The 14,739-nt window shown below is 41.3% G+C and overlaps 1 protein-coding gene across 1 annotated transcript in view; it reads right to left on the bottom strand.

Annotated features, from left to right (window-relative positions):
- Positions 1 to 14,739, bottom strand: part of LOC121168692 (proline-rich protein 2-like) — a 66,077-nt gene that overhangs the window by 1,155 nt on the left and 50,183 nt on the right. The window contains exon 3 of the mRNA XM_040999010.1: positions 14,082 to 14,194. Within this exon, the coding sequence (XP_040854944.1) occupies positions 14,082 to 14,194 (113 nt within the window). The remainder of the gene's footprint in view (positions 1 to 14,081; positions 14,195 to 14,739) is intronic.

The raw sequence follows: 14,739 nt of genomic DNA, 5'->3' as shown, positions 1-14,739 counted from the left end.
CACAAGTGAATGAAGACGATTGGAAGCTACTTCATTGTTTTGGTTTGAAAGGCAGAGAGAGAGGGCCCGGTGTGGTGGCTCAAGTGGTTAAGGTCCTCGCCTTGCGCACCTGGGATCCCATATGGGCACCGGTTCTAATCCCGGCAGCCCTGCTTCCCTTCCAGCTCCCTGCCTGTGGCCTGGGAAAGCAGTCAAGGACGGCCCAAAGCCTTGGGACCCTGCACCTGGAAGAGTCTTCTGGCTTCGGACCGGCATAGCATCGGCCGTTGTGCTCACTTGGGGAGTGAATCATTGGACAGAAGATCTTCCTCTCTGTCTCTCCTCTCTGTATATCCGCCTTTCCAATAAAAAAATAATAATAATAAAAAAAGAAAGGCAGAGCTTCATTTCCTGGTTCACTACCTAAATAAATGCTCATGAATAAATGCTCATGACAGCTGTTCCTGGGCCAGGTCAAAGCTGGGTGCCATGAACGCAGTTCAGGTCTTCTGTGTGTGTGGCATAGAGTAGAAGTGCTTAAGCTATAACCACTCTGCCAAATGTGTGCTCTACTACTTATATTCAAGAGAGGAAAAATGATGGCTCATACCAGAATGCTGGCAGAACAAATAAAAAGGAGACGGTAGGATTTGGTGACTGGCTGGGGAGGATAAAAAAAGGGCAGCATTGATAGAGGATCTTGGGTTTGGGGTGAACACAGGTGTGGGTGATCTTGTCACACAGAAGGGAAAACTACAAAGTAATGTGTTGGGAGGAGGGGAGGATAAACAAGAAATGCAACATGCGTAGACCATGACATCTGTGGGATGGCCTGGATTGCCATGAGCTCGCCTGGCCATCACAATGAGGTCCTGCTGTTCTGTGGAGCACAAACTGCTTCACAGGATGTCTACATCAAACAAGGCCACTCTGATGAAGATGGATCAAGGCAAAATTAAGTTCACTGTGAATCATGTCTGTATACAGAAAAAAAGTAAACATTGTTCAAGACACAAAAATGACCAAACATTCCCTTATCTGAGCTAGTGGTCTAGTCATTCTTCTAGATAAGATTTATTAAAATGTCCAAGTATAAAATTACCCCTGCTTCCTTACAGTTTTTGGTCCAGAGCCAAGACCGGCCTCTCTGAAGCCTCCCGTAAATTACCTTCAAAAAGCCCAAATCTATGGAACAAGTCATTCCTTACATCTTTGAGATGTAACACAGTTCCCCCATGTGTAAACTCACCCCAAACCCATCTCATTGAATCACTGATGATAAGCCCAATGTGTTCTGCTACAGGTACGTTCCTTGTAGTCTCTGTTTAGAAAGCATTGCTCATTACATATGAAGAGATCAAATAAACTGATGAATAGCTTGGTCTTGAATATATTTTGAATACATATATTGTTAGATAACATAAAATATGTATCTGGAATATGTAGATTTTGGGGTTGTATTCCAGAAGTGAAATCAATAGACCATATGACAATTGTGCTCTTAATTTGTTGAAAAATCATTGTACTCTTTTCCACAGCAGCTATTCCATTTCACACAATCTCTCCACATCCTTCACAGTTGGTATTTTCTGGCTTTTAAATTTTATTATTTATTTTTGATGCAGAGAAAGAGAAACATGACAGAGAAGGAGAGCCTGCTGCCAAAAATGGCTTGGGCTGGGCAGGAGCTGAAGCTGGAGCTGAGAATTCCATCAAGACCTCCTACTTGGGTGGCAAGAATCCAGTAACTTGAGTTGACACTGCTAGGAATTAGCAGCAAAAATCGAACCCAGGTACTTAGATGTGGGATGTGGCTATCTTAAGAGCCATCTAGGCTCTTTTCTATTGCTTTTCAGCCTAGCCATCCTACTGGATGTGAGGTAATATCTCATTATGGTTTTTATTTGCATTTCCTTAATGATTAGTGATGGTAAGCATCTTTTCATGTGTTTATTAGTCATTTGAATATTTTCTTTTCAAGTCCTTTGCCATTTTTTTTCATTGAGCTGTTTGGGTTTTAATATTTGGTTTCAGAAATTGTCTATATATTTATGAGATACAATTTGTTAGTTTTTCCTCTTGTTAGGCAGATTGTCTTTTGATTATGTTGGTAGTATCTTCAGATATGTAGAAGTCTTTATTTTTCATGAAGTCCAGTTCAACTATTTTTTTCTTTTGTCGTCTGTGCATTTGATGTCAAATTCAGGAAATTGCTACCAAATCTGGTATCAGGAAATTTTTGCCCTTTGTGTTTTTCTACTAGATTTACAATTTCACTTCTTACATTTAGGACTTTGATCCATTTTGAGTTCATATCTGTATCTGGTGTTTGGTAAAGTTGTAATTTTTTTTTTCTTTTGCATTTGGATACTCAGTTTTCTTAGGAGATCTCAACTATATTTTGTGTAAAAAAAAATTTTTTTTAACATAGCTTGCAAATACACTTCTGATGCTCAGATCAATTTGAATGCACAATTGCATGCTCTGTTATTGGAAAGAATAGATTTTTCTAATGTTTACCAACATTATTGTAAGCAATACAAATCTCTCAAGATAAGGCTAATAGGAAATTTAACAAAGGAAGCCAAGCTTTTTAGTATATATGTGTGTGTGTGTGCGTGTTTATATATATATATACCTTCTTTATCCGTTAACTGTCCTTTATGGCACCCATTAGTAGTTGCAACCAGTTTGAAAATTAAAAACATGAAGAATGAGAAATTGTGTAAGAAATACCTGGAAATTCACCAAGGTAAAATTATTTGCAGGATGAAATAAATAAGCTGCCCTTCAAGATGATTGCAGCATACAAAGCAATAAATAACTTATCTTTCCTGGACAAAATCCCATTATCATTACTAAAATTTAGGGACACTTGCAAAACCAGATTAATACTTTAAAAAGTTAAAGGCGAATTTACGAAATCTGAGATTTCTGTTCACTTGCATGGCTCTAATATAAATATAAAGTAAAATACTATTTGGATTGGGAGGTCAAGCAGCAAGTCCTGTGCTATGTCCAGTTTCCTCTCTAGGGACTAAAACTTGCTAACTAACATCTGGTACTACTCTGAAACAAGCTGCCAATTTCAGTTTACCCACTAATGGGAAATACCAACTACATTGAGGCCATAATGGTTTGACTTCCAGCTGTCTGCTCTCTTTAAAAAGATGATTAAAGGTTTTGAAAAATCCCTAGAAATTCCAAGATCAAGGCCTTTTTGTGGATGCCCTTTTACTGGCAGAGAAACACGCTCAAGAGAACACTTTAAAAATGATGGATCAGTGGTAAAAATAAAAGATTTTATATTCCTGTGTTTTCAAGTTCTAGAATAAGACTATAAGTAGCCAAATTTTATTTTAAGAAGATGAAGATATGAAGGTAGCTTTACATTGGCAATGTTAATTGGGATTTAACACTGGTAGTTTTTCAGGTTTAGAACAATTATCTTTTAGATTTTTCAAAGATTTATTTATTTTTATTTGAAAGTTGGATTTACAGAGAGAAGGAAACAGAGAGTTTTCTTCCACTGGTTCATTCCCCAAATGGCTACAACACCCAGAGCCAATCCAAAGCCAGGAGCCCAAAGCCAGGAATTTTTTCTGGCTCTGCCACATGGGTGCAGGGTCCCAAGGTTTTGGCCCATCTTCTACTGCTTTCTGAGACCACATGCAGGCAGCTAGATGGGAAGTGGAGCAACCAGATCATGAACCATCACCTACATGGGATCATGGCAAGTGCAAGGTGAGGATTTAGCCACGGAGTCATGCTGGGCCCAATAAATAAATCTTAGTTAAAAAAATAAATGAAAATATGGACTAACTGGTCCTTTTGTAAAAACTTTCATCAGTTCTTAAAGTATTCCAATTGCAATTTGGGGCCACAATTTTTCAGCTGCCTGGAAATACAAATTAAAAGAATGTCAGTAAGGAGTAGGGAAGAAATTCCTACTATATATCATATCATTTACTCAATAGGGAGAAAGGCACAAATAATGACTTTAGTTAATTATAAGAGTTAAAATTGTGACTGTGTCCTAATGGTGTTCTTAGCCTGCATTTGTGCTTTCCATATGAAAGCAAATATCCTGTGATCTTCTCCTAGACAGAGGGTGAGGAAATACGGGACGAGTTCATAAGCCAAAGCTTTTGTTAACAGCGTAACTGTGGCTAGACAGCGACTTTGGTGTTGAATTTTAGCCCCTGTGTTTGAAGTGAAGGAAAGATCTACTCAACTTCCTTTGCTGCTGCTGCTGTGTAGATGGGGTAAAACTATGGGAAAACCAATGTGGTAATATCAATGAGAATTCTAACCCTTCTTTCACTTCAAATCCTATATTGTTCCTTACATATTTGAATACATTTTTTCTTTCTAGCCATGTGAAAAGGATACAGTAGCACTTCGGGCTTGATATTTGGAGCTCTATGTTATGACATGTCTTTGGAAAACTGGAAGCTCTTGTATTATAAAGCTAGGGTTATGGAGCTGGCATTTGGTCTAACAATCAAGACACATCCCATATCATAGTAATTTGAATTCTGGCCTTGGCTCCACTCTCAATTCCTGCTTCCTGATTATAGTAGGCATCCTAGTAGACAGTACTAGATGGCTCAAGTAGTTGCGTCTTTGCCTACCTTGTGGGAAACTCAGGCAGAATTCTTGTCTCATGGCTTTGACTTGGCCCAGCCCTGGCTGTGGCAGGTGTTTTGGGAGTAAACCAGTGGATGAGAACTCCATCTTCCTTCTTGGCCTTGCAAAATAGTAGTAAAAAATAAGAGTTGTATCTTTCACTACTGAGAAACACCCATTTGTGATTCCCCTCAAAAAGCATAATTGTGATTGTAGAGAATGTTTTACAGGATGTCAGATACTGTGCTCAATTAACAGAGATATTGAGGCACATGGGTCCAGGTTTGAAGAATGTTCAGGGAGCTGTAGGCAGATGGATCATTCTGACCAGCACACAGCAGCAGCAGCAGCTATTGCCCATTATGGTTAACTCCTTCTATGTAGGATTACATAGTAGAGTGGCTATTAGCTAAGTTGTCACCCAGCAGAAAATGCATCCATCTCTGGGACCTGCCCAGTTGCCATGGAGAAGGCAAAGCAGCATGCAAGTTATTCAACTTGCCTACCTGAATTTTCTCATGGTTCCAACATTCTGTTCCTTAAATGGATTGATTTCTTTGGGCCACGTGCCACAACAGTCTAGGAAACAACAAACTACCCATGTGACGTTGTCAAGGTTGAGAGTAAATCATATTTGTCACCATAGAAGGACATATTGCTCCACCATTTCTTTAATGAATCCTGGGATGAAGCTAACGGAGCTTGTACCTCAGTATCCACACAATGAGGGCTTATGGGAAATTATCTTGACTCTGAGGCATAAAGGTTCAGCACTCTACATGAAGAGTAGCACAGGTTCCCCCCTTTTCCCCCTCCACACCCCCTTGGTCTTCAGTTTGGAGAACTCCCTCATCTGTGTTCTCTCATCCATTAGCAAGGCTAGCTGATTGATGCCTGTCACATTTGACTCAAAGCCTTGGTGGTGTGTTCTGTAAAGGCAGTTCCTTCTAAATCTTACTCAGCAGTATCCCCTTCAGGATGTAGCACCTCCACTGAGTAAAACCACCAAGGCGCCCACTTTTCAAGGCACCATCTAGGATATACATGTCTCAGTTGTGGGGTATCTCATGCAGAGATTTAGAATCCTGCTAGAGATATAGGGCTGTCCTCAAGTGCATCTACCAGTCCAGTTAGCTGGGAGGTATGGCCAGTTGTATGGTCTACAAACCCAAAGGTGCTTGGAAGAGAGCATATCAGTTGGCTTAGTGCTGGTATGCTTCTCTCTGTGTAACCAATAACTGGGCATTGTAACCTTGGTAATATTTTCACACATTTCTTGTGGGGTACATCCCACATCATGATTTTCAGCGAACCATTGCTACTTTACACACATGTAGGCCCTCTGTCTGAGCTCTGACTAACTTGAATCAGTCTGGACAGTAAGGCAAAACTAACACACACAGAGACCATTTTAGGCTGGTCATGTCCTTCAGGCAATATACAAGCACCATTTCATCTCCTGATAGAATAGTTAGGAGGAGACAATGCCCTGATTAGTAGTACCAGATCAGGTCCCCCTCTCATGTTTCCCTTATATGTAGCTGGTAACATTATGAGCAATCAAAGAATGGGCCACCTGTTTTACACATATGTTCCTTCAGTGAGGTTCCCTTATCATGTCCCAGGGCTGATACCATTACTGGTCAGCCATGTAAATGCCATGCATGTTACCTGTAATTATACTGTAACCCTGCTTCCCATGGAATAAGCAGGATTATCCAGGGGATAACATTTGTCATGATAAGCCACAGCCATGACCATCTAGTCTCCTCTCCTTCCACCAAAGCAGAAAGGACTGGTAATAATTCATGATGTTATGGGCCACTCTATGGCTGCTAAGTTCATATCTGTGTTAACTGGATATGTACACACTGTGGCTGCCTGTGAAATAGCATATCTAGTGGGAACATTCCTGTTTGTCCTGGTTTGCTCATTTGACAAATGAACCATTTGTTTCAATTGACAGGCCCACCACTAGAGGTTAGATGGGTAAGGGTCCCCATAATGTTTCTTATTAGTCAGCTGTTAAAGTGTTCTATCATACTGGCAGCCAGAACATTCAACTGTCAGGACATAGCCATGTCTTTGGCCCAAAAACCTGAACTGTTTGGCTTGTGACATGTGACCCCTGAACACTAGCTACACTGACCATGCAGGAATATGCTGCACTCAGATGTTCCAGTGCCTACATAAACACATTCTGAGTGGCTGCATGAGCTGGATGGATGGACCAAGAAAAGTCCTGTTGCTGTGTATACAGTGGTGAATGCACATTTATATGCTTGTTATGAAGGTAGAGACCCTAGAAAGTCCACCTGCCAGTGTTGTAGGGGGTCTGCTGCACAACATGTGACCAGCATGCATTCTAAACCTTTCTGGGTACACTCATACATCCCAGGCATATCTTGATCTCATGGATTATTTTTCTGGGAGTAATATCTATATCATAGTGCTGAGCCAAGTATAACACACTCTGGAAGCCCGCATGCCCCAGTTTCTGCTGTAACCATGTGACCTTATACATGTGAGACACCTAGAAACTATGGACCTGAACTAGTATATCTGCTTTATCATTTCCAGGGACTAATAGCATATGATGCCAATTCTAATGATATACTATAAACTACTTAATGGAACTCATGTTCCACAGATCCTTGCATGTTGCATGTTCTCATTCTAGTTAATGACCTGCATCCCAGTTTTATTGTACCCATTAGAGCACATAAGATTAATCCTTGGGACACTGCCCAGCTGTCTGTCCCAATATGCAAAGACCTTGATTCATTCACAGCAGCCATCCATATGGCCTGCAGTCAGCCCATTGGCTACTTTGTTGAGAGCCTGTTTCAAACTAAATGTGTCATTTTCTATCCTAACCACGTAGCTGGTAGGCATGTAGCTGGACTTCCTGTAATGGATCTATCAGTAGGCCAAAAAGTAGATGGCAAGAGTTTGTCTTTACCCTTTCTTCTCAGTGGCCATGCCACCCCTTGTTTCCTCTATTTTATCTCTCCATCCCTGAGATTCACCATCACAGTGTCACTTAATGAATAGGAAGGTTAACGTATAGGGTCAATGTGGCTGCCAAAGACTCAAAAGTGGGAAGAGTCGAAGAGGACAATATTAAATCCTTTACTTGTGTGGTAAAGTGCTCAAAGCTTGGGCCGCTTGTATACAAGCTAGACATAGCCTGCCATATTCCCATTTCTCTAATTACTGGAACCAAGTGTGTGTACATGGTCCATTATTTCCACTTTTGAGGAGCTTTCAGGCATCTTGCCAAACAATACATGCTGCAGCCAATAACCACTCCAACAGGGGTTGGTCCCTTGAATTCCTCCAAGCTGTCAGGTGACTTGCAAACATTGCAATAGTGACAGGCAGAGTGTAATGGAAACCAATTTCTCTGACTCCAGTGGAGACAGACAACCTGAGGGCATGAGCTCCCTTGCTGCACAAGCTCAAAAGCCTTGCTCTTCTGGGTCTCTGTTGGGTTAGCTTCTCCAGATCATTTAGACTGGATGAAGTTTAAGTGGTAAAAGTCTTGAATTCATTCACTATGAGGGTGCATGTAGAACATTTCCTGAGGCCACAGGTTGGTGGTATTCCAGCTGGCTAGGGGTTCTCCTCTGCGTTGAGTCCTTCCTAACTGGGATCCTCACTGCCCGTTATGACACTGTTCTTCATGGATACCACCAGCTTCTGCTCCAAAGCTCAGGACCCAGTGTCCAGCTACTCCTCTCCACCACATAGCTCCTCTAGTGGACATCATTGGCACTCATGCCTTCATGCTGCCTCCTTAACGGAGTGAGGAATACCCATGTTGAATAGGCAGCACTGGCCCCCTGTTCCCCTGGCCTTTTATCTTTCAAGACATGCAAAGCCTTTTTCAACACTTGGGAACTTCCATCAGCTTGTTTGTATTCTTCTGAGGAACCCAGGACATTAGGGTCTCTGCCACAGAGTTTCATGGCCTAGTCAGAGGCCACATATCCTCCAATGGGGGCACTGGGGACATTGGTGCTTACCCCAGATTCTGACAACTATGACAGATGTCTCACCCATGTTTGGTTGTTGGGGAGATTAAGGCACATGGGACTGGAAACTGCAAGAACTCAGAGATGTAGGCCAATGGATCATTCTTTATTCAGGCAACAACAACAGCAGCACAGATGGCTATACACAGCAGCAGCAGCTGCCCAAGGGCTGGCACCTTTTATATGATGTTATGCAATAGTGGCTCTTAGCCAAGGAGTTATCCAGCAAAGAATGTATCAGCTTTCCTGGGCCTGCAGATCAACAGAAAGTATATCCATCGCTGGGACCTACCTGATTGCTATGGAGGCATAGATAAGAAGAACAGCATGCAATCTTAACATTGTTACTCAACTTGCTTACCTGGATATTTTTTATAGTTCCAACACAGGGAACCAAAGAGAATTCCTTGCCTACTAGCCATCCTGATTATGGTATCAGGCTTTAGAACATAGAGCTACCATTTCTCCCACTGTCACACAGTTAAGAAGGTGGACAATTGTGGCAACCAAAATATAAAACAGAGACCCAGAAATGCTTTCTCACATGTGAAATACAAAGCATAACATTCCAAACAAACATTAGGATCACATACAAAAAATTAAAAGCCTCAAATATATTCTATTTTTAGAGCCCAGAAACAGACAATAATTGATTGTCAAGGCACTCATCTTCTGTATAGCAAGAAATCACAGCTTTGTGATCCATGCCAGGCTCCAGCATCTCAGTATTTCTAGTCAGATGTAGCACATCTGGAACTTGTCAAAGCAAGTTAACTTTACAAGATAGCTCCTTGTAGCAAGACCCCTGGCCAGTGCGTTCTTTCCACCACAGTTTACACTTGAATAGTCACCATGAATATGAAAAATGAAAGAGAAGTTTCCTTAAACTTCTCTTGTTTTGCTTGAACAAAGTGAATACTTAATCGTGAAACTGGTCTCACAATCAGCATTCTCAGTTTCTTCTTTGTTCTTTTAGGAAACCTTGAACAGATAGCTATGGGAACAAACACATCCATGTGATAATCCCATTTTCCCCTTTCATGTCATTTTGTGGTGTCACCCTATATTTTCTTTTTCAAAATGAAGTTAGGAATGCCTATGCAAGGGATTAATCTAGGGAATAAAGACTCTTGTAAATTACCTGGAAAGTGCTGCCATTCACTTAGAACACAGGATCCCAGAGTCTGCCCTATAAAACATTCCCAGCACTTATGTAGTTAAACTTCTATGACCATGATGATAAGGGATGGCAACTTGTGGGAAAATAGCAGTTTCTAAAGCCAAGACATATAAGATGGTGTTTCTGGACACACCTTAAGGCCAGCAACATTTAAAAATGAGATCCCTGAGAGAAGGCATGCCAGGCAGGAGAAGGCAAAGATAAGGCAAGGTTATGTTAAAGAATTGGCCACTTCCACATTGTGAGTGATGCACAGTCCCATAGAATCTTTCACAGAGGCTGTTGATGTGTTGAAGAACTGTGCAACTGGGTTTAAATTTATTCATGAAATCTTATTTTCCCTTGGACAACTCCCTGCTTGTTTCCAAGTTGCACCTACCAGAGTGTAGAGCAGATTCCTCTGTGTGTTACACACAGGTATGCCAGAGGTTCCCTAGGGCAGACAGCTACAGGGATACTTCATGGGTGGAAAAAGAATACTATGAAATTGCTTCTGCCCAAAATTACTTGAGGTAGTCTTCTCCTTCTTCTTTCTCCTCCTCATCTTCTTTTGTAAATATTTGTTTTTATTGGAAAGACAGATCAGAAGATCAGATTTACAGAGAAAAAGAGACAAAGAGAAGAACCTTCCATCCATTGATTCACTCTCAATGGCTACAATAGTCAGAGCTGAGCCAATCTGAGGCAAGGAGCTTCTTTTGGATCTCCCATGTGGAACCCCAGGCTTTGGGCCATCCTCTACTGCTTTCCTAGGCCACAACAGAGAACTGGATGGATAGTGGAGCAGACAGGATATGAACCTGTGCCCATAAGGAATCCTGTACATGCAAGATGAGGATTTAGCCATTGAGCCATCATGCTGGGCCCACTTGAGGTTTTCATAAAACCAAGTGGTAGGAGCAGTGGCTGGAATGACAGAAATGATGCACATTTCATCTTATTTGAAAGCCTGCAAGGTAACCTGCCACAGTATCATGCTTACTGGCAGAACACCTGAGACTGCTGGTTCAGAGACCAAGGACTTTTTGCTCTTAGCACATCAGGCAGTATGGCATTCATGTTCATGTTAATTCCTCTTCCCCAAGTGATTCTGGGTCAAGGCAGAGGTGGTTCCAAGCCAGTTGTGGCTCCCTCAGTGCAAGGATCAGTTGAAGAACTGGAAGACCTACATTCCTTACTCATTTATATGAGGGCTGCAAACAGATCTGCCCAATATTTTCTCTCAGTGTAAGGACATGAACTTTATTTTATTGATTAGCAAATAGGTTTGTCTTCCATCCCATAGAGAATTTTTTTTTAGTTCTTCCAGAGTGATTATTATACAGATGTCTCTGAAGAGATAGTCTGGGTTGGTGACTTTATTCACAAGATGTGCAATAATATTCATGAGCAACAGAGAATTATGTAGGAGAAAGATTTAGTTAACAGAAATGTTTTGAGACTTTTAGAATGGTCACTGTACTTAATAGGCAACCCCTGAAAAGCTTTCTGCTGCTTGATTTGGAAAGTTCACACAATTATCTGGGTTATCCTAAGCTACGAAAACTTGTAGCAGTTTTATGTGTCTACATTGACATCCCTTCTGCACATTATTGCCATAGTTAATATCTAATGTACTTGTGTTACATTGCCATTTGCTCCATGCATACTGCATAAAGTTGAGTTAGTGAATATTTGTGTTTCACATAAAGATGGGAAATCTTAAGTGGTTAAGTAGTACAGCAAAGAACATACAAGTTTCAGCAACATTGCTATAATAATGGTTAAACATGTTTGAACAACTTATCATATACAATATAAAGACTGTACATAATATCATCTTAATGACAAGGAGCTTGGCTTTCAAAAATAATTATATTTGGGAAGGAGCAAAATATTGCAGTTTTGAATATTCCTGTTGTGAGAGGGCATAGACCTATTTATGGAAGCAATGGAAGATAAGGATTATGAAAGTAAGATAGGGGGCTGGCATTTTGGTTTAGCAGGAGAAGCCACCAACTGGTAGGTTCTAGTTTGTGTCCTAGTTGTTCCACTTTCAATCCACCTCCCTGCTAATGGCTTAGGGAAGGCAGTGAAAATGGCCCACATGCTTGGCCACCTACACCCATGTGGGAAACCCAAATGAAGCTCCTAGCTCTCAGATTCAGCTTGTCTCAGTCTTGACCTTTGCAATAAATAAATAGCTTTTTAAAATAAAATGAGATTGTACTTTGTGCTTTATCCCACCTTCTTTTAAAATAATTTATTTATTTAAAAGAGAGTTAAAGACCCACACAGAGAGAGCTTCCTTCTACTAGTTCACTCCCCACATAATTGCAATGGTCACAACTATGCCAGGCCTAAGACAGGATCCAGGGTCTTCTTCCTGATCCAGGGTGGCAGAGGCCAAAGCACTTGGACCATCTTCTGCTGCCTTCCTAGGTGCATTAGAAACTCAGAAACAACATTAGGCCTCCAACTGACACTCTTACAAGGGATGCTGGCATGGCAGGCAACTGCTTAACTTGCATCACAAACTGGCCACACTAACTGATCTTTGTATTGATCTTTCAATCAATATTGGTTCCTAGGCACCCAAAAGCTGTTACCCACAGTTTTTTGGGTGTATTCTCAGGGTTCTCAAGAACTAATCTTACTAGTTACCTGTGGTTTGTTTTTCCTCCTACTTCAGCCCCTTCCTGTAGGCATCATCTTGCAAGGAACCATGCATGGCTGCTGCTTCCCTTGGGAACACTTGCATCTATCTGATACTAACTTTTGTGACTTTAGAGTTTGAAATCATCAGGTGCTAAAATTGATAGGGGTTAATTGCTGTCATGTTTGATCGCTTTCATATTTTCTTACTAGAGAAAGCAGGGGTATACTGTATGTACATAAATGCCTGTTAGAAAATATTAAGTGCAGGATCAACATTGTGGTACAGCAGTTTAAGCCATCACCTACAGCACTGGCATCTCAGATGAGCTCCAGTTCAAGCCCCAGCTGCTGAACTTCTGATCCAGTCCCCTGTTAATGTGCCTGGAAAAGCAGCAGAGGATGACCCAAGCACTTGAACCCCTGCTTGGTAACCCACATTTAACAGAATGTGGCCTAAGTGATTTGTTGACATGCATGGAAAATATGCTCCCCCCTACTCCAGGGAAAATAACAGCAGTGTAAGTGGAACTGTCTAAAGGTACCAAGCCTTGGAAAGCAAAAGGCAAGAGTTCCTCTTCCTATTTTCTAATGGGGAAGGAATCTTTCTCTTTTCTAAGCAGCTTGCCTGTTTTCTTGTGCAGCTCCCTCCCAGGTGAACGGTTCACCTGCCCATACCTGCTTCAGGCACTCCTTCACTCCATCCCTCATGTTTGTCCTTTCGCATGACAAGTCTGGGGGAGTGCTGTTTTCTATTTTACATGCACTCAGAACTGTTCTGCTTGTGAATTTGAGGGAGGAGAGACAAAGATTGTCTAGGTTTTCTTTCTGTGTAAGAAGTCTGAATCTCTAGGAACTGGCAAGATAGTCCTTTTTAAAAAGCCTTTCCCCTTTGGGCTGCCAGGTATTTGCTTGTCTGCCATAAAACAACAGGAGACCTATCTGGCAAGCAACCACTTGGGGGCAGGGGTGGACAGAAAACTATTTCTTAGCAAGATACAGCCTCCTCACAAAGCATATTTCCTCTCAGAAGTATCTAAAGAAGTCAAAATAAAAAATTTTAGATGAAAGTGGCCTGGAGTATCATTTTCCATCAGTGCTGTACTGGATGTTTTGAGTATCCCAACCCTTTTCTACACTCCTCTGTGCCCTGGGAGCTGACTTCTAGTGACTGGATCACCTGATCCAGACTTATTTCTCACTACAGATTTCCTGTTAGGTTCATTAATTGGCAGAGATGAAGTAAGGAGGAGAGAGAGGTTGGGATTTTATTTCCCCAGGTCCCTTCTGGCAAGACCCCAAACTGGTTGGGCTGTGTTCCTTACAAAGGGCCTTCACTCCCCCAGATGGTTCCTCGGCTACAAGTTTTCACTGTTGCTAACCTTCAAGAACAGCTCCTCCATTTACCTTCCTGCACTAGAAAGGAAAAAGTTCCTGGTCTTCTGCCCCCTTGTTGCATCCCTCAATCCCTAGCAATTTCACCTGCCCTAAATTCTCTGCTCACCTTCTTTTTCTCCCAGCATATTGAGCCTTAGCAAGTTTTGTTTCGTTTTTCTTTTCATAGTGATCCTATATCTAAGATTCCACTAAGAAGACAGAGCTACAAAGACTTACGACCTCACCTCCTGTGGTGGGTTCTGCTCACAGTCTTCCATTCCCCCGTCATCCATCAGGGTGAATTTCAGGTTTCCCATTTCTTGCTTAGAGATAACTCTGTCTTCTGGAGCAGGGGGAGCTGCAGGAGAAGGAAAGGAAGTGGACCTTTGATGCTAGCTCCTGCCTCCACTAAACACATCCTTTCCTTCCAAGCTTTCTAGCAACTTGACTAGGAGGAGGAGTGTTTCAGTGGCATCTGATACAGTGGACCTAAGAAGCAGGTAGTTCTTTATGTACTAGTGTGGAAAGATCTCAAAAATATTTTGCAAAAAAAAAAAAAAAAAAGAAAGAAGACAAGATAATTTTGCTTAGTAATATAAGTAACAAACAGGATACTGTGTTTCATGGGTTGCATTTGTGTGAAAGATGCACATCTATTTTATATAAAATTGTTTCTAGCAGGATGTAGAAGTTTATAATAAGATTATCTTTGAGGAGAGAACTGGGTGGCAGGAAATAGAATTGAGAGGAGAATTTAGCCTTTGTTGTACCCACATTTGGATATTTGTCCGCAAGGTTAAATATTTTGTTTAGTATTTTCTATTAGAACAGGTGAAAACTATTTAATGGTGTTTCCAACTGTGAAAAACTTTTCCTGTGTATATATTCAAGTATATTAAATGC

This window comes from Ochotona curzoniae, unplaced genomic scaffold, assembly GCF_017591425.1.
Source record: "Ochotona curzoniae isolate NIBS_2020 unplaced genomic scaffold, NIBS_Ocur_1.0 scaffold_1037, whole genome shotgun sequence".
Taxonomy (NCBI): Eukaryota; Metazoa; Chordata; class Mammalia; order Lagomorpha; family Ochotonidae; genus Ochotona; species Ochotona curzoniae.
The sequence above is the reverse complement of the archived record's forward strand: the minus strand, read 5'-3'. Positions and strand labels throughout refer to the sequence as shown.